The sequence below is a fragment of the Salvelinus sp. IW2-2015 genome, linkage group LG7, assembly GCF_002910315.2.
Source record: "Salvelinus sp. IW2-2015 linkage group LG7, ASM291031v2, whole genome shotgun sequence".
Taxonomy (NCBI): Eukaryota; Metazoa; Chordata; class Actinopteri; order Salmoniformes; family Salmonidae; genus Salvelinus; species Salvelinus sp. IW2-2015.
The window spans coordinates 16,255,653-16,274,611 of record NC_036847.1 but is presented as its reverse complement, the minus strand read 5'-3'; the positions used below and the strand labels follow the sequence as shown (position 1 = coordinate 16,274,611).

General features: G+C 41.8%; 1 protein-coding gene across 1 annotated transcript in view; it reads right to left on the bottom strand.

Annotated features, from left to right (window-relative positions):
• pex14 (peroxisomal biogenesis factor 14) overlaps window positions 1-18,959 on the bottom strand; it is a 102,396-nt gene that overhangs the window by 76,120 nt on the left and 7,317 nt on the right. Inside the window, exon 2 of the mRNA XM_023991144.1 lies at window positions 14,657-14,701. Within this exon, the coding sequence (XP_023846912.1) occupies window positions 14,657-14,701 (45 nt within the window). The remainder of the gene's footprint in view (window positions 1-14,656; window positions 14,702-18,959) is intronic.

The following is an 18,959-nucleotide window of genomic DNA, read 5'->3' as shown; positions in this document are numbered from 1 at the left end:
CTTCTGACCAACTGGGAATGTGATAAAATAAATAAAAGTTGAAATAAATCTTCTCTACACTATTATTCTGACATTTCACATTCTTAAAATAAAGTGGTGATCCTAACTGACCTAAGACAGGGAATTCTTACTAGGATTAAATGTCAGGAATTGTGAAAAACTGAGTTTAAATGTATTTGGCTAAGCTAAACTTCCGACTTCAACTGTAGCTGTTTTCCTATAAACAAATGCTTTCTTAAAACTTGCTCGGACCGTACGGGGGGCAAATACTGCCCTACACCACTGAYTTTACACTTCGTCTTCCAATTATAAAGTGGGAAGATGTTGACTACTTCTCCTTGCCAAGACGTGACAAAAAAAAGCATTTCGCTAACATATGATGGGGGTCCCTGGGTTGCCAGTTTGCCTGGGCGGTGGTCCCTGGGTTGCCAGTTTGCCTGGGCGGTGGTCCCTGGGTTGCCACTTTGCCTGGGCGGTGGTCCCTGGGTTGCCACTTTGCCTGGGCGGTGGTCCCTGGGTTGCCACTTTGCCTGGGCGGTGGTCCCTGGGCAAGTAAAAGTTGAAGACCCCTACTGTACAAAAAACTACAGTAATATAAATTGTGATCATCACAGGTAGAAAACATAGTTTGTAAAAGTGAAATTCCAAACAGAAGAAAAACAGCTGCGAAATGCACTGCATACCTACATTAACGTATAAGATTAATATTACATTAAAAAATATATATATTTTAAGTACATAAATACGACAAACCAATGCACAGCCAAACAAAATACTTGCTTATTGTCCAACACATCATGCAAACAAACACAATGGCATTTTTAAAACTGCCACAGTATCTTGTCCTTCACATCATCAAGGAACTATAACCCTTCACATCCAATTAGTTGATTGAGGCAGAACGTAAACGGCACCAGTGGCAAACAATGTGGAGCTTGTGTCCAAGCGACGCACCACAGAAGTTGTTTTGTGGCGGCACAAGAGCCACCCTGTCACATGCAACTAACAGTGACAAGCCTATCCCCCTCCTCCGTCAACCCCCTGAAACACGCACGCGCGCATACGTGCACGTGACACCGATACGCACACATGCATGCAAGCACACACACACACACAAACATACAGTACACACACAAGGAACACATTGTGATGGGCATATAAAGCATAGTGCATTGCTGGACACGCAGCAGGTTGGCATCAGTTTGGGACGAAGTAGCCTGGCCTGCCAAGACGGCTAATAAACATACAATGGAGGGGCAATTGACAAGAGAGGTGTCGTGCTATTGATCATATGATTCCTTTCTGAAGGGCACCGTGACACTAGGATGAGGGGATGCCCACAAAGACGACGCACTGACAGATTGTGACATTCCGGTTGACATAATCTTGCGTCTCCCTCGCGAGTCAATAGCCGAAGATGCTAATCGTGCGCCGTCTTGGATCAACAATTTCACGGTCTTCAGAAAGGGGAAAGGAATTGGTGGCATGACCCTCCACGCAGGGGTGAGAGRACTTCTCAGGGAGAGCCACAGAGGGAGAAGGATGGAAGCCAGGCAGGCAGGCGCATCGGGGCCTGGGCTGCGCCTGAATAGATTAATATCGCCATCTACTGGTCAGGAGTGGTTGGAAGCAGAAACTGMGAGGCCATGACGGCTCAGTCTCTCAGTAAGAGCCGTCAGAAGCGGTTAGGCACTCACCAAGACAATGGGCCTCGCATTATAATAGYTACTCGGACAAAAACCACAGCCACACCATCAGGGGGGAAACCTAGGCAGTAGACCTGCCGCAGCACACTGAAGTAGTGAGCAGGCTAGGTCTGTTCCTAATCAAACTAACTGACATGGAGAAAAATGTTGGCAAAGTCTCATTTCTGGAGGCTTCTCAACTGCCAGTGTCTAACCTTAAGCGTTGGATTAGGAAGCAAACATTGCCATGTTTGAGACAAATGAGATGACAGCATCTGAGGAAAAGCAACAATCAGGGTCACAGTTATGCTAGTCCTCGCTTCTCAATCAAGATAAATTGGGTCATTGCATGCCTAAAAGGCCTGTGAGCATTAACGTACACCCCTTTTGCCCTCAGAACAGCCTCAATTCGTCAGGGAATGGACTCTACAAGGTCTCGAAAGCATTCCACAGGGATACTGGCCCATGTTGACTCCAATACTTCCACACAGTTGTGTCAAGTTGGCTGGATGCCCTTTGGGTGGTGGACCATACTTGATACACACAGGAAACTGTTGAGCGTGAAACAGCCAGCAGCGTTGCAGTTCTTGACACAAACCAGTGCACCTGGCACCTACTACCATACCCCGTTCAAAGGCACTTCAATACTTTGTCTTGCCCATTCACCCTCTGAATGGCACACCTACACAATTCATGTATCAATTGTCTCAAGGCTTAAAAATCCTTCTTTAACCAGTCTCCTCCACTTCATCTATACTGAACAAAATTCTAAACAGAACATGCAACAATTTCAAAGATTTTAATGAGTTACAGTTCATATGAGGAAATCAGTAAATTGAAATAAATTCATTAAGCCCTAATCTATGGATTTCACATGACTGGGAATACAGATATGCTTCTGTTGGTCACAGATACCCTAAAATAAATGGGCCTCACAATGGGCCTCAGACTCTTGTTACTCGTTACGGTTTTTCTGTGCATTCAAAATGCCATCCCTGAAATGCAATTGTGTTCGCTGTCTGTAGCTTATGCCTGCCCATATCATAACCGCACCGTTACCATGGGGCACTCTGTTCACAACGTTGACATCAGTCCACACCACACACGTCTGCGGTTGTGAGGCCGGTTGGACGTACTGCAAAATTCTCTAAAACGACATTGGCGGCGGCTTATGGTAGAGAAATTAACATTAAATTCTCTGGCAACAGCTCTGGTGGACATTCCTGCAGTCAGCATGCCAATTGCACGCTCCCTCTAAACTTAAGACATCTGTGGAATTATGTTGTGTGACATAACTGCACATTTTAGAGTGGCCTTTTATCGGCCCCAGCATAAGGTACACCTGTGTAATGATCATGCTGTTTAATCTGCTTCTTGATATGCCACACCTGTCAGGTGGATGGATTGTCTTGGCAAAGGATAAATGCTAACAGGGACGTAAACAAATTGTGTGTGTATGGAACATTTCTAGGATCTTATTCCAGCTCATGAAACATGGGAGCAACACTTTACATGTTGCGTTGATATTTTTGTTCAGTGTACATGGAAGTGGATTTAAAAAGTGACATCAACAAGGGATCGTACCTTTCACCTGGATTCACCTGGTCAGTCTAGGTCATGGAAAGAGCAGGTGTCCTTAATGTTTCGTACACTCAGTGTATACACTCAAGTTGAAAATTAAAACCAGTCCACGTAGCATGCCAAAGCTGAAGTGATACTCATAAAAGTGTGATATCGGAGGCGGATTCTCATTTTTCCCTAAGTTCAGCCAGAATGCTCTTGATTTACTATATACTTTCAGAAAGCCTGTAGGCCTAGACAATGGTGCCAGCCTACTCTTTCCACCACAGTAATGAGATTATAAAATCAGTACTATTGCTTCTGTACTTGATGCGTCTAACAACTATCAACTTGAACTGGCATCTCCACCTCTATTATATAAAACTGTAGGAGTATATTGTAAGGTAGCAGATTGAGCATATCATTTGCAATAGCACTGCGCTTGATGGCACAAGGCGAATTTTGACAGTCACCCGCCACGAATTCAGCACACACTGTTGGTGAAAGTACATGTTAAGATTTCACTGGGCCTCAATAATATGAGCCGAACAGACAGCCCAGCCAGCCACTCTAATATCACACAGGGTGGCATGTTACAACAGCAAAGGGGCTGAGTTGGCAAGACGCTCGACAGCAGACGCCCCACCTGTTCTGTCATTGTGTCGACCTAGACACATAAAAACACAACAATACCACTCTCCGCATTTCAAGAGCAGAGGCATTTGACGAACCCCTCCACTTCCCTTTTCCTGCCGCCCGATACGTAAAACCACTTTCTACAGGCTGGCGGGTGCAAAAAGCATGACAGGCTCACACAGAAATGGGGAGGGACACACCAGGGAGAAGTCACGTACTTATAATAAAATAGTCGGGCAAACAGGTTCTTGTTGATGATTTAATATATAGCCTGATCTATTTCTTGGTTTCATAATCAAAATTCTGTGTCAAAGATTGATTTGCTTTGTCGGGTGCAGAGTGTTGAGAGCCTAGACAGTGTCGGCACAAACACAATACAGATTTGGATATTTAAGTGAAAAGTTAGAACAGATAGTGGTGACAGGAGAGGGGCAATGGAAAAACATGTCTTTCTGTCAAACCTTCAATTTTGAAGATGACTCGCACCAGAAACACTGCCACTGGGGCCCAGGGAAGTGAGCCAGTCCAGGTGTTTAATAATTGCGCAGTCGTGCCAATGGGTTGAAGAATGTGTCAGCCTTTGTTTATCTGCTGGTCTGTACTTGTGCCACACCTTAATGACAGCTCTTAACACTGCTCTTTCCCTATAGACTGCCTGTGGGCACATACATCTCCTGACAAGAGTCAAGTAGTCTACACTGAGTAGTGCTGAGAGTATTGTGGGTCTACAATATTATGGGGTGGCTGGCTGATGATGATGTCACGTCGGGCTACTGATAATGTCTGCTCTTCTCTATGTCCCCCAAAAGTGTGGGAAAGTCAGGTTATCAGTGTAGATGTACATTTAAGGTCCAGAGAGAGGACGGGTCTAGTTTAACAAAATGAGACAGCTCCCTGACAACAAAGATCCAGCCTAAGCTAAGAGAATGAGACAGTTTTCAGAAAGCAAGTCTATACAATGACCCTGTCCGACTGAAAACAGATTATTAGGAACTGTCAGAAGTGACTTTGCCAGAAGAGCCCCAAGTGCTTCGTTCCAACAGTGTAAACCAACAGACGCTTAACTTCAAACTTTTGAATTTAATGTAACGCAGATCACCTTATGGTACAGTGAGTGTTTGGTATGTACAGTATCTTGTCTATTGGCCATGGTAGCCTAATTAAGGTAAAACATTCCAAATATTATATTTGGAATGTTTGTGTTCATTTTAAGCAGCAGACCTGAATTCCTACTCATTTATAGAGTGCTATCTTATTCTGATACCCTTGATAAAGTCATAATCTCGGAGCACCACACACAGAGAAACTCCAAAATCCTATTAGCGTTTCCCTTTCATTATTTTTCATCAAACTGAGAAAACGGACACGTATTAATTAATATCCATTACGTGTTTTTTTCCCTCTCTCCTCGAGAAGACGTTGTGGGGAAAAGAAGCAATTAGCTTAACAAAATAATCAAGAAAATATGTTTCAGAAATCCCTGATAAATGTCCTATGAGGTCCCATCTAAATGTAAGAAGTGTAATACATTCTTGCTGTCATATTCCATTAAACTGCTATTACAGTCTTGATAGAACTATTAGTCACTACATTATTAATAACATTAATGTATTTACATTTTTGGTGTACAAGCCTGCTTTCAAGCAATAATTTATGAACCCGACGTCAGATATGTTATAATGTTCCCCATCTACGGTCTTTTGTGTTTATTATTGATTGTGAAAACAGTCCGAATTCTAAGTTAAATCCCCCACCCGACTCCCCCTTTGTCTTAATGTATTGGAGTGGGGTCTTTGCATTAAGGGACTGAAATAAAGTGCATTTACATCTGAAGCATAACTTCATAATTTACATTCCAACATTTATTAGAGGTGACAAACGAGCGTTTGGTCCACTCATGCTTTTCCACAATGCAGCACTCATTCAATCCATATAAATTACAGCTGGGGTAGTGAGTGCAAGTGCAAATTATTTCATTATATTTATGCAGCACATGTATGAGTCTGTAGGGGGTTACCAGCATGAACAGACTCTGGGCTCTAGTGAGACTAACAAGGGCATTTCCCTTAAGTCATTGTGTAAATCTAGTAAAGACTGACTGATATCTGACTTTTAGATGGGGCCTGCATGGTCTAAAAAGACAGTTGTCCTACATGGTGTTAAAGGGGTAGTCTTAATAAAAAGGCAGTCTTCTCAAATTTCAATATTCTTTCAATGCTTTCACAACTTAAGTTAGAAACGTGTGGATTTTGAGATAATGGGTTACTATATAATTTGCAATATGGCAAACCTTTGGCCTTTAATTAGCAACATATGATCTTGCTTCTGAACATACATGTCAATTTTCCTGGCTGGAAAACACTTTGTTAAAAGGGATAAGCCTAGTTCAGCGAAATTACATATTTAGATAGTGTACCTAAATATGTAATTATGCTGAACTATCCCTTTAAGTGAAGTGACTTTTTAGCTCTCCTTATTCATAGCTCGGCCTAATATTCTCCCACTAACCAGCACTAGCATTACGTTACATAATTAGAGAGAGCTCAGCAGCATTTTCAGAAGTGTACAGTAGTTACAATTGCACTGAGGGAATCCRACCATTTAAACAAATATCTGGCGCTGCAGGGGAGCTGGCAGACAAATTAACAGCTAATAACTCACTGGGAAGCCAGATAAAAAATATATGAAAAAAAATTCCCTGAAGTGTAAATTACTAATCATTTCTCTTATTTCCACACTTCTGAAAAAAGCCGTGCAACAGTGTAGTACAGGCAAAACGCAGCTTTCAAGATTATGCTTTTTATACACTTGATCAAACCATCAGAAGAAACAGAATTCAGCATCAGCGGAGGGATTTGGAATATGGCCTGCAAAACAGTTTGGGCCTCCCCTACTGACAATGCTTTCAGGCCAGAGAAATGAACGAATGAACGAGAGAGAGAGAGAGCTTCAATCACCCTCCTGTTCATTAAAATCAGAGGACATCGCCAAAATGAAAAAGATGCTGACAAATCAAAGGGTCTCAGTACCTGAATTACCATAGTCATTTACTTATTAAAGCCAGGATGCTTGCTGTCAATCAAGAGGCATCACATCCCCCATTTGCGGCGGAAAGCCGGCGTAATTGCATCTCATACTAATCAACACAACTTGTGTAATTATGCCTTGAAAGTGACATTGGAGGCTGAGAGCGATGTGAGCAGTCTTGACAGCGTAGACATCTCTGATTCATCTGGAGATTTCAAGTCTCGCTGTGAGAAACGAGCCACTCACAGACCCAAGTTTCCCTACTCTCCGATTCTGCACACAAATGTGACGCAAATGGTAAATCAAGCCGAAATAATTACAAAGTGGAACAGTAGTGAGTGTTAAAACCCAACTCAATGATGATTCTTTCCCAAGCATATTGAGACAAACTAACTACACCCTAATTAAAAATGTTTTAAAATTATATAATGTTAAGCAAACATATGACAGCTCACAAATTTATGAGAGAATTTGGAAATTATAGCTTTGTTACCATGTTGTTTGCATTAGTGTATTTGCTATGATTAACATTTCTACAAATAAATTCTAAAGTACTAATTAAAGTTTATGGAATTCTTCATAATCATAGACTTCAATGTTTGCAAATTGAACTTTCCAAAAAGTGTCATTCTTTTGGGCTGCATCTGCCATTGCACTGTAATTTAGCCAACGGGTCAATGTGAGGTCAAAACTACTACAGCGAACAAGAGGCTCTGAACAGTTTACAATATGAAATCAATACAACCTTACAATCAATCCTTTACATGAACAATGAAATATATGTGCTAATTATTAGCGTAAACATTTTCACAGTTTAGAAAGAAAAACTAAAAGAGGCAGCATTGAAAAAAAAAAAAAAGTGTCCCACTGCATTAGAGGGATACTTCGGGATTTTGGAAATWAAAAATCCACATCCCAAGAGATTAACTCATGGATAACATTTTTATGTCTCTGCATCCAGTATGAAGGAAGTTGGAAGTAGATTCGCGAGCCAACGCTAACTAGCATTAGCGCAATGATTGGAAGTCAACAGGAACAGCTAGCGCTAACGTTAATTAGTAAATTTGTTCAAACTGCACGCAGAGACATAAAAATGCTATCCACAAGTTTATCTGATTCTGGGTAAGTAGATAAAGGGCCTCATTGCCAAAATCCCGAAGTATCCCTTTAAAGGAAGTGAGGGACACAGTTCTGGTGCAGCAGAGCACATAAGGCAGAAACCACAAAACAGTAAACATTTGGCTTGGACTCCTCTCTACTTATCCTTTTCAAAGAGCAGGGAGGAACCATCAGAAAATCACCAACATCAGAAAGACATTTGGCACATGAAAATAAAGAGGAAAGATTTATTAACAGACATTTTTATAAGCGCAAGAATCCTTGTCTGTGTCATCCCTTCATCATGACCTCAATATTTCTCACGTTCAAGAACCCGCTGGAGAAAGAGCATTTTGTGGCCAAAAGGGATGGGGGTGGGGAAGCCTGTCTGATTCACCCACATTCTGGTCTAATGAGTCAAAAAGTGTGACCTGCACTTAAAGGCCCAATGCAGTCAGAAATGTGATTTCCCTGTGTTTTATATATACATTTCCACAATATGAGGTTGGAATAATACTGTAAATTGTGAAAATTATGGTAATGCCTATTTAGTGTAAGAGCTTGTTTTGGTGGGATGGACTTTTGGCCTCCCTGGTGACATCACCAGACAGTATAAGTTAATAGACCAATAACAAAAAAATAATAATCACACCTCTCTGCTAATAACAGCTAGTTCTCAGGTTACAATTCCTTCCCATTACACAAGTCCAATAAGGCCACTCACTCAGACCACTCTCAGACAGTCCTAGCAAAATTCTTGCATGAGAAATTGGTCTTTGCTAAGAAGCTATTTTTGTTTCTTTTTAACCATTTTAATAAAAAACTCACAGTAAGGTACTTCATTGTTACTCAGAAATGATTTGATATTGAGATAAAAACTGCTGCATTGGACCTTTAAACAAGAAGTCCAAGCCAGGAGCAGTAAAGTCATTTTGAGAAGCCAGCAGTGTCGGCAGACCTGGAAGATGCATGCACGATAAATCTGACGTGAAATCATAATCATAAAAGCAATTAGCTGACCCTGCGCCACTCGTCCTTGGACATGACAGTGAGAATTCATACAGAGTCCTCTAAGGAGGCTACCAGGGGGGTGAGGGGGAAGGAAAAAAGTGCAACACAGCAACAATAAAACAGTGGGTCCTTCCTGTATCATTAACCACTGACACAAACACATCGAATAGATGCACAACAAGAGCGACTCAGAGAAATAGAGTCTCAGACAGGTTCACCAAGACCTAAGAAGTACCCTCAACTAAGTGGACAACGTTAACAAGTGTTACAAAATGCACTGGAAAAAATGAGAAGAAATTTGTTTCTCACAACACAAACACCATATGGTGTAATAATATAGCATTATGGTATATTGTGTGCCCCACAAAATACCATAGATTGTGTTCTCCAGTGCTCTGCAAAACAGATTTTTTTCTGTTCAATGTGCATGAAAGCCCCAAAAGAGGACCTCCACTCAATACGAAGGACAGGTCTATAAAGCAAACACTAACATAGCTCGTCAGAACAAATATCAGACGTACAATACATAGAGCATGAGGTGTCATGCGTTATTCAGATGCTTTTGCACTGATTTTTGATCTTTTAAAGCTCGGAGAGTGTTTGGGTAGAAGCAGCTAGAACCACATACTCAGTCTCTCACACAATCATCAATTCCCAACCCAGTAATCACAGTAAGGCCGAAATACTGGCTGCCACCTAGTGACCGTCTTCTCCAATAATCATGAAATATCTCTGTGGCTCGCGCCCCCACTCTGACCATAATTCTCCTTTACTGCAGACAGCTCCAATAAAGGATTACAATTACAATTAAAGTAATGAGCAAAGAGGAAAAAAGAAAAATCTAAAAGGAAGGTTCCCTAGACAAACTAAATTGCAGCAGAGTTTTCTGACAGACTAAGTAACACCCTACTGGACCCATTACTGAATATCATTGCTTATTCTGTCACAATTTGTTCAATATGAAAACACATAGGCCTTTCTAAATCAATTTGACATCAGTGAGAGGTTTCCTGTTTTCAGACATGTTGTCTTATGTTTTTTTATTCAATTGAGAAGATTTTCCTCCATTACAAAACTAGTACTGTAGCCTAGTAGTTAGCAAAATGTGGCAAGCTAGGTGACTTCAATGTGTCGGCTATTATTCACCCATATTTGATTGGTGTCAGATTTGTTGTCCTCAATTTATAGCTTGCCGCTTTAAAAAGTTGTTAAATGTTTTACACATTTCAACAATTCTTCGTTTGCATTTTGTTCAAATGTTGGCTATGGAGGACAAATATAATGTTTTAACTACTTGGGGGGATCACAAGTTAGCCTCCTGGGGACCTCATGACTTCCTGATATCACTATCATGTCACATGGGCCTTACACCCCACCCCCCCACAGAATCAAAATGTTGTTTTCAAAACAGGCATTTGAGGAACATACATGGCCTTCAGCACATATTCACATTTTGTTGTGTTACAGCCTGAATTTAAAATGGATTAAATTGAAAAATGTGTTACTGGCCTACACACAATACTCCATAATGTCAAAGTGGAATTATTATTATTTTTATTGTTACAAATTAAAAATTAAAATCTGAATTGTCTTGACTCAATAAGTATTCAACCCCTTTGTTGTGGCAAGCCTAAATAGGTTCAGGAGTAAAAATGTGCTTAACAAGTCACATTAAGTTGAATGGACTCACTCGGTGTGCAATAATAGTGTTTAACAGGATTTTTGAATTACTACCTCAACTCTCTACCCCACACATACAATTATCTGTAAGGTCACTCAGGTTGAGCAGCAAATTTCAACCACAGACTCAACCACAAAGACCAGAGAGATGTTCCAATGCCTCACAAAGGGCACCGATTGGCAGACATTTAATGGCTGTGACAGGACAAAACTGAGGATGGATCAACAACATTGTAATTACTCCACAACACTAACCTTATTGGCAGAGTGAAAAGGAAGCCTGTTTGCAATAAGGTATAGGTAAAACTCTAACATTGGTGGCAAAGAAATTAACTTTATGCCCTGAATACAAAGTGTTATGTTTGGGGCACCACTTCATATTTTCAAGCATGTTGGTGGCTGCATCATGTTATGGGTATGCTTGTCATCAGCAAGGACAAGGGATTTTTGGGTGGGATAAAAATAAACGGAATAGATCTAAGCACAGGCAAACTTCTAGAGGAAAACCTGGTTCAGTCTGCTTTCCATACAGACATTTGCTTTTTTTTACCAATGTAAGAATTTTTCTTCCAATTTGACAGAGTAATTTGTGTAGATTGTTAACAAAAAAATAATAATCTATTTGAATCCCACTTTGTAACAACAAAATGTGGGGGGAAAGAGGGGTGGGAATACTTTCTGATGGCACTGTATGTCTGCCAGGGCTCATGGGGACAGGGAAGAATAGCAGAAGAAAAGGGGAAAATTAGACGGAAAGAGGTAGAGATAGACAAGGGGTAGCAGAAGCAGTCTTGACCCATGCCACTGGCAGTACTTCCAACGTAAACGTTGGCATCTCATCAGCCCCCCCCCCACCCAACTCCTGGGCTTTATGCATTTTTATTTTCTCTCTCTCTAGCTAGCTAGCATGATGGTGATAGCAGAGGGGCTACGGAAATTCAGAGACTGCTGAGCCAAAACAGATCACTTCAAAGCGCCTTATTTAACGCTCGCTAAATTTTTCATCACAGTCGCTTAATATCCTGGGGAAGGGGKGCTTTTGAAGTTGTGTGAGACCGGGATGTTCTTCTTACAACTTTCCCCCCCTCCCATTACCTCCTCCCTCTGCTCCTCCAACCCACCACCCCTAAACACACATGCGCACATAGGCCTACTGTACACACACACATAGGCTATACATGCACACACATAGATGCATACCCCACACACACACACCCCCCTCGGTTCCCTGAGAGCCAGCTGTACACAACACTTCCACAGCATCATGTAGAGCCCCAGCCTATGCAGAGACACAGTATGGGAGACACAGCAGCCAGCCAGTGAGATTGAAACAACCTGCTCCTCTTCTCTTTCTTTCCAGAGGTCATGCCCGTTAGCATATCCACATTGAATGGTGCGAGCTGGGGTTGACAAACAAACATGGTTCTATTTGTCTGATGACAACGATTGGAGTTTTTTTCAGAGAACTAGATAGAATTGGGAGGGGGAAGGACAGATTTGATGGGGGGCAACGAGGGTAAAATAAGCAAGATGGCGAGTGGCAAAGCGAGGACAGGGACGGGCGAGTGAAAGAGAGGGACAACCCCAGCCCCCAAGGCAACAGCGGTAGCTGGGAGCGACTGACTAGTACTCCAGTGAACCGGAGGGAGCGCTCAGTCTGTGCCAGCCCGCTGAGAGAAAAACTGCAGGTCCAAACCTGCTCCTTCTCAGCGTCTCACCCTGGCCGAGGCGGTGGTGGCAGTGGCTTCACCCGAGCCACCGAGCCGTTCGGTGAGCCAGGGCCCGCTGATCGGGCGAGGTGAGTCAGAACCTGTTAACATTGACTGGTGTCCCTATAGCCTGACACTCAGACGTGTGCGTGCACACACACACACACACCTAGAAGCCTCCTCCCTCCAACCCCTGCCAGCAGTCCCCTTCCTCTCATCCAGATAAAATGCTTTCAGACACAAATTTCAATTATTCACCTCATCCAAATAATGCCATGTGACAAGAATTATCCCTACTGTAATAATCCACTTAACTGGGAAAGAGCAGCTCATCAAAAAGAGAAAGGAGAAAAAGAGGAGGAGGGGGGGGACATGTCAACCATGTCTTGAACCAGGACCTTCATAACAAGAATATATCCTCTTTTTAAGAATGGGGGGGGGGGGGGGAAACACACTTGGATAAAGATGAATTAAATTGAAATAAAGCCTAGGAGAAAACTACAACAATCAATGACCCCAGGACAGGATTAAATCAGCCTCGGCAGTAACGAATGAGAAAGGTAAGAGCGAACACTAAGACAATGTGTCACAGATGTATTCAAGAATACATATCGGATCCCTGTTATGAGGAGCACCAGTGCGTTCACATTTGCGTAAGATATTAGGCTACTAGTGCCACTAGGTTACTAGTGTGGTGGGTACGGTACGTGGACCCATAGCAAGCACCCAGAGTGCCCAAACAGTCTCACTGACTTCAGTCATGAGCGTATCTAAAGCAGTTTAGACCTTTCACTCCACTTTTCACTTTTGGCCAATTCCACAGTAACAGAATGATGTTGAAACTCAGATTGGTTTGTTTAAAATGTATGCCAAACAAAAAAAACTATTATTACAAAGTTAAACAAAAAATTGTTTTACTTTCTGTAATGTTTTCTGTGGAAATCATTAAAAGTAGTCCTTGTGCATTGAGTCGTATGGCTTGTTTAACTTCTTTTGTTTGAAATACATTTAAAAAAAGGGAAAAATCTGTCTCTGCATCATTCTGTTACTGTAGAATGAATCTTACTCGCACATTAAAACCACATTCGGACCACAATGGTAGAAGATCAAAGCTTTGTACAACAATTCAAACATCCAATCGACCCCTGACTTTAAAGAGACGTATCAATGTAGCAGAACAGTTCAAAAAGTCCCTTTTTTATTCCTCAAAGACAAAACACTAGAAGTATCATCTTATTAAGAAGCCTATTAGATAGTCACTGGTTCCAAAGTGACTGTCAGATAATTGGTCCCCTTGAATGATAGCTGGACAATCTTCCATCTTACAAGCCACAACAAAGTTCATGATAAGAATGAACATTCATTGCTTTTTTTAGTTAAGTGGACTGATAACGCAGCTCACATACTGTATCTGTGTGAGAAGGTTTGTCTTAACTTAAARGTATCCTGTAAGTGACACCTTGTGTGGACAGGAGGCTACCTAAACAAGAATGACTACAATAGATATCCTTGGATACAACATTTAAAATACAAGCAATATCCTATGTGGTTGTTTGGTGTTGAAATGATCATTGCCATGTTCAAGGTTTACCTTTTTATTCCATTGTATTTGTTTTAATGGCCAATTCATCATGCCATTAAATTGTTGCACTTACAGTACCTCTAAACTTACAACAAAACAAAAACACAACAGTACTTTAACAGCGTACTGAAAGGTTTGAAAGGAGCACAGATTCTGACGCAAAATAAAATGAGGCCTAGCGGACACTTTTGTTAAGAATAAACTAACTAGCAAGGAAAACGCTTTTCATCTGTGGTTTAGGAGGAGAATCATACATGACTAAAGGGAATCAAAAATGGAAAGATACAGGGCGTGGTAGTAGGCAATTCAAATGTAGGCCTACAGCCCCTTTGAAAGAGACTTACAGCTAATAAAAAGATAAGCTATTCAATACCAATCTGTAACACACGTTTACAGAAAATAAGAAGCATTCTTCCAGGAAAGGCTCATTTAATTTCACATTGCTTCATTTAAAGTCAACAAAACAGTGTTGAACTATCTAAACATGTTCTCATGAAAAACAGTATTTTTTGACATACCTAAAAAAAAAAATCCTGTTTAGCCTTAGTTTTGATTGAATAGGGCTTGTGTTCACTCTCTGCTTAGTGAGAATAGGACTAGAAATAAGCTGGTAAACAGTGGAGGGTTTCACTTGGTTAGTTGTGCAGAACACAGTGTTGTCGTCTTACCAGTGCTTCTCTGGGGGCAACGTCATCTCTGGACGGAGCACGAGGCTGAAAACATGAACAGATGCTTGGATTAGAGCTCCACCTACTGGCAATGTGGAGTGTGCGGGTTGGATTTGTCTAATATTTCAGCAAATGATACTCAGAAGTACACTGCCACAGGGGGCATTCATGTAGCCTGAATAGGCCATCTTGTATAGAAAACAAATTGTATAGAAAAGCAGGTTAAGGACCATTTATAAAAAGGTATAGGCTAGGCCTTTAGATCTTTAGTATATTAGTCAGATAATAAGAAATAGCTTAGGCCTAGCCTTATTTAGAACACCATTTGAAGACWAAATATCTTAGTACAAAATAGAGGCCTAATTTATCAAAAGGGTTTCCAAAAACAACATTAGGCATGGGCCAACTATCAATAGCCTAATTAGAACAACTTTTGTATTAAGAGGATATTGACATAGTACGATGGTAACATTCACAAAATGGAGAACAAAACATCCTTAACATTGTCAGGTCATTTTATTTAGTGTATAATAATACAAAGGTAATATGTAAGATATGTCCGTTTGGAGAGTCCCAAGCCCAGAGGCCCAGGTCTGCCTGAAGGGTATGATAGGGTTGAAGAAGACATTTAAGATAAGGTCTGAATAATTTACATTTCGGAAATCAAATTATGTTATCTTGTCTGTCTCAGTTCCGCATGTAGGCCTGACACTGTTGGTTCGGTCTTCACAGCAATGGATGACAAAGCAAATGCTGCACAAATTCCTGGGTTGCTGATGTAAAGTAAGCACATTATTGGGGGACTAAAACATTTAGGCTATTCTAGTTGAATCAGTTGAAAAAAAATCTTCAGACAGTTCCATTCACTTGTCACATTTCGGCCATAAACCTGATAAACTCCTGTAATGCAGCACCAGCTATATTGTATTTGTAGTTCCTGAAGCATAGGCTTAGTCTCCATTTTGACATTCTGTAGGATACTGTTACATGACACGACTACGGCTCGAACCCAGGTCCACTCCAGGCAGGCTACAATACAGTGTATTCGGAAAGTATTCAAACCCCTTGACTTTTTCCCACATGTTACATCCTATTCTAAAATAGATTAGATCCCCCCCCTCATCAATCTACACATAACTCATAATAACCAAGCAAAAACAGGTTTATAGAAATTTTTGCAAATTTATTACAAATAAACTGATAAACTGAAATATCACATTTACATAAGTATTCAGAACCTTTTTTCAGTACTTTGTTGAAGCAACTTTGGCAGCGATTACAGCCTCAAGTCTGCCACTCCTACGTTGTCTTGGCTGTGTGCTTAGGGTCGTTGTCCTGTTGGAAGGTGAACCTTTGCCCTAGTCTAAGGTTCTGAGTGCTCTGGAGAAAAAGGTTTTCATCAAGGATCTCTCTGTACTTTGCTCCATTCCTCTTTTCCTCGATCCGGACTAGTCTCCCAGCCCCTATCGCTGAAAAACATCCCCACAGCATGATGCTGCCACCACCATGCTTCACCGTAGGGATGGTGCCAGGTTTCCTCCAGATGTGACGCTTGGCATTCAGGCCAAAGAGCTTAATCTTGGTTTCATCACACCAGAGAATCTCGTTTCTCATGGTCGGAGTCCTTTAGGTACCTTTTGTAAAACTCCAACGGGCTGTCATGTGACATTTACTGAGGAGTGGCGTCTGTCTGGCCACTCTACCATAAAGGCATGATTGGTGGAGTGCTGCAGAGATGGTTGTCCTTCTGGAAGATTCTCCCATCTCCACAGAGGAACTCAAGAGCTCTGTCAAATTGACCATCGGGTTCTTCATAACCTCCCTGACCAAGGCCCTTGTCCCCCGATTGCTCAATTTGGCCAGACAGCCAGCTCTAGGAAGAGCCTTGGTGGTTACAACCTTCTTTTTAAGAATGGAGGCCACTGTGTTCTTGGGGAACTTCAATGCTGCAGAAACGTGTTGGTACCCTTCCCCAGATTGGRGCCTCGACACAAWCCTGTCTCGGATCTCTACAGACAATTGCTTCGACCTCATGGCTTGGTTTTTGCTCTGATAGGCACTGTCAACTGTGGGACCTTATATAGACAGGTGTGTGCCTTTCCAAATCATGTCCGATCAATAGAATTTACCACAGGTGGACTACAAATCAAGTTGTAGGAARATCTCAAGGATGATCAATGGATACAGGAGGTACCGGAGCTCAATTTCMAGTCCCATAGCAAAGGTTCTGAACACTTATGTAAATAAGGTATCTTTGACTTTTAATACATTTGCAAAAATTTCTAAAAAACTGTTTTCGCTTTGTCATTATGTGGTATTGTGTGTAGATTGCTGAGGAATTTATTTCATTTAATCCATTTTAGAATAAGGCTGTAAATTAACAAAATGTGGAAAAAGTATATACAAAAGTAGGTGGACACCCCTTCAAATTATTGGATTCGGCTATTTCAGCCACAACCATTGCTGACAASTGTATAAAATTGAGCACACAGCCATGTAATCTCCGTAGACAAACATTGGCAGTAGAATGGCATTACTGAAGAGCTCAATGACTTTCAACCGTCATAGGATGCCACCTTTCCAACAAGTCAGTTCATCAAATTTCTGCCCTTCTAGAGCTGCCCCGGTCAACTGTAAGTGCTGTTATTGTGAAGTGGAAAAATCTAGGAGAAAGGCCACACAAACTCACAGAACGGGACCACCGAGTGCTGAAGCGCGTAGCACGTAAAAATCGTCTGTCCTCGATTGCAACACTCACTACCGAGTTCCAATCTGCCTCTGGAAGCAACTTCAGTACACAAACTGTTCTTCGGGAGCTTCTTTAAATAGTTTTCCATGGCCGAGCAACCGCACACAAGCCTAAGATCACCATGTGCAATGCCAAGCGTCGGCTGGAGTGGTGTAAAGCACGCCGCCATTGGACTCTGGAGCAGTGGAAACGCGTTCTCTGGAGTAATGATTCCCGCTTCACCATCTGGCAGTCCAACGGACGAATCTGGGTTTGGCGGATGCCAGGAGAACGCAACCTGCCTGAATGCATAGTGCCAACTAGGGTTGCAAATTTTGGGGAATATTCAGAGGTGGAAACTTTCCATGGGAATTAACAGAAATATATGGAAAATAATATTAATATCATTTAAATGTAGATGTTTTTTGCATTGGATATACTTGCCATATCATATGGAGACAGAAACATAAACATTTTACCTTACCAGTAGAAACTATTGCAAATGATTAAATCCTTCCAATAGAAATAAAAAAAACTATTTAGTTATGAATTGAACTTTAATTAAATGAGTTGACTCTTCACATGGGATGATTTCACTGAACAACAAAAAGGGAATATTAAATGATCCCCAATGATCCATCGCATCTCCCAAAAATGTTTTCAACATACATCTGTAAAATGAAACTAAAGCTTTGGTTGTCTTCCTCTCAGGCTTCCATGTCTTCTCCCTGGACCTCCACAATGTCCACCTCTTGAACATCAGACTCTGAGGCCTCATCTTCACTGTCACTTTCCAACCTTGTTGAGTATGGCTCGTTGTCAGGCTCAAAAAGCCTCAAATTTGCCTGGATGGCCACCAATTATTTAACCCTTGTATTGGTCAGCCTGTTGCGTGCTTTGGTGTGTGTGTTCCCAAACAAGGATCAGTTGCGCTCTGAGGCGGCTGATGTTGGTGGGATTTGGAGGATGATGGAGGCAACAGGGGAAAGAGCCTCAGATCCACAAAGTCCCTTCCACCAGGTGGCTGATGAGATATGTTGGCACGACTGCCATATTGCCTCTCCATCCCAAAGCCCTTGCTTGGAAGTGTACTTCGCCAGACTGTCAAGAACCTTGCCCTCATCCAGGCTAAGGTGGTGAGACACGGTAGTGATGACACCATATGCCTTGTTGATCTCTGCACCAGACAGGATGCTTTTGTCAGCATACTTGGGGTTCAACATGTACGCTGCGGCGTGTATGGCCTTCAAGCAGAAGTCTTCACGCTTTTTGCAACAGAGAGGTGGGCAGAGCAGTACGGATTTCTTCTCTTACATCTGCAAACAGAGTCTGAACATCAGACAGGATGGCATTGTCTCCCTCAATCCTTGCAATGGCTACTGCTATAGGTTTCAGGAGTTTTAGGCTGCTTACCACTCTCTCCCAAAACACATCATCCAGGAGGATCCTCTGTATCGGGCTGTCCATATTGGCAGACTGTGATATGGCCATTTCTTGGAGACTCCTTCACCTCCAGGAGACTGTCAAACATGATGACAACACCACCTCGTCGGGTGTTGCTGGGAAGCTTCAATG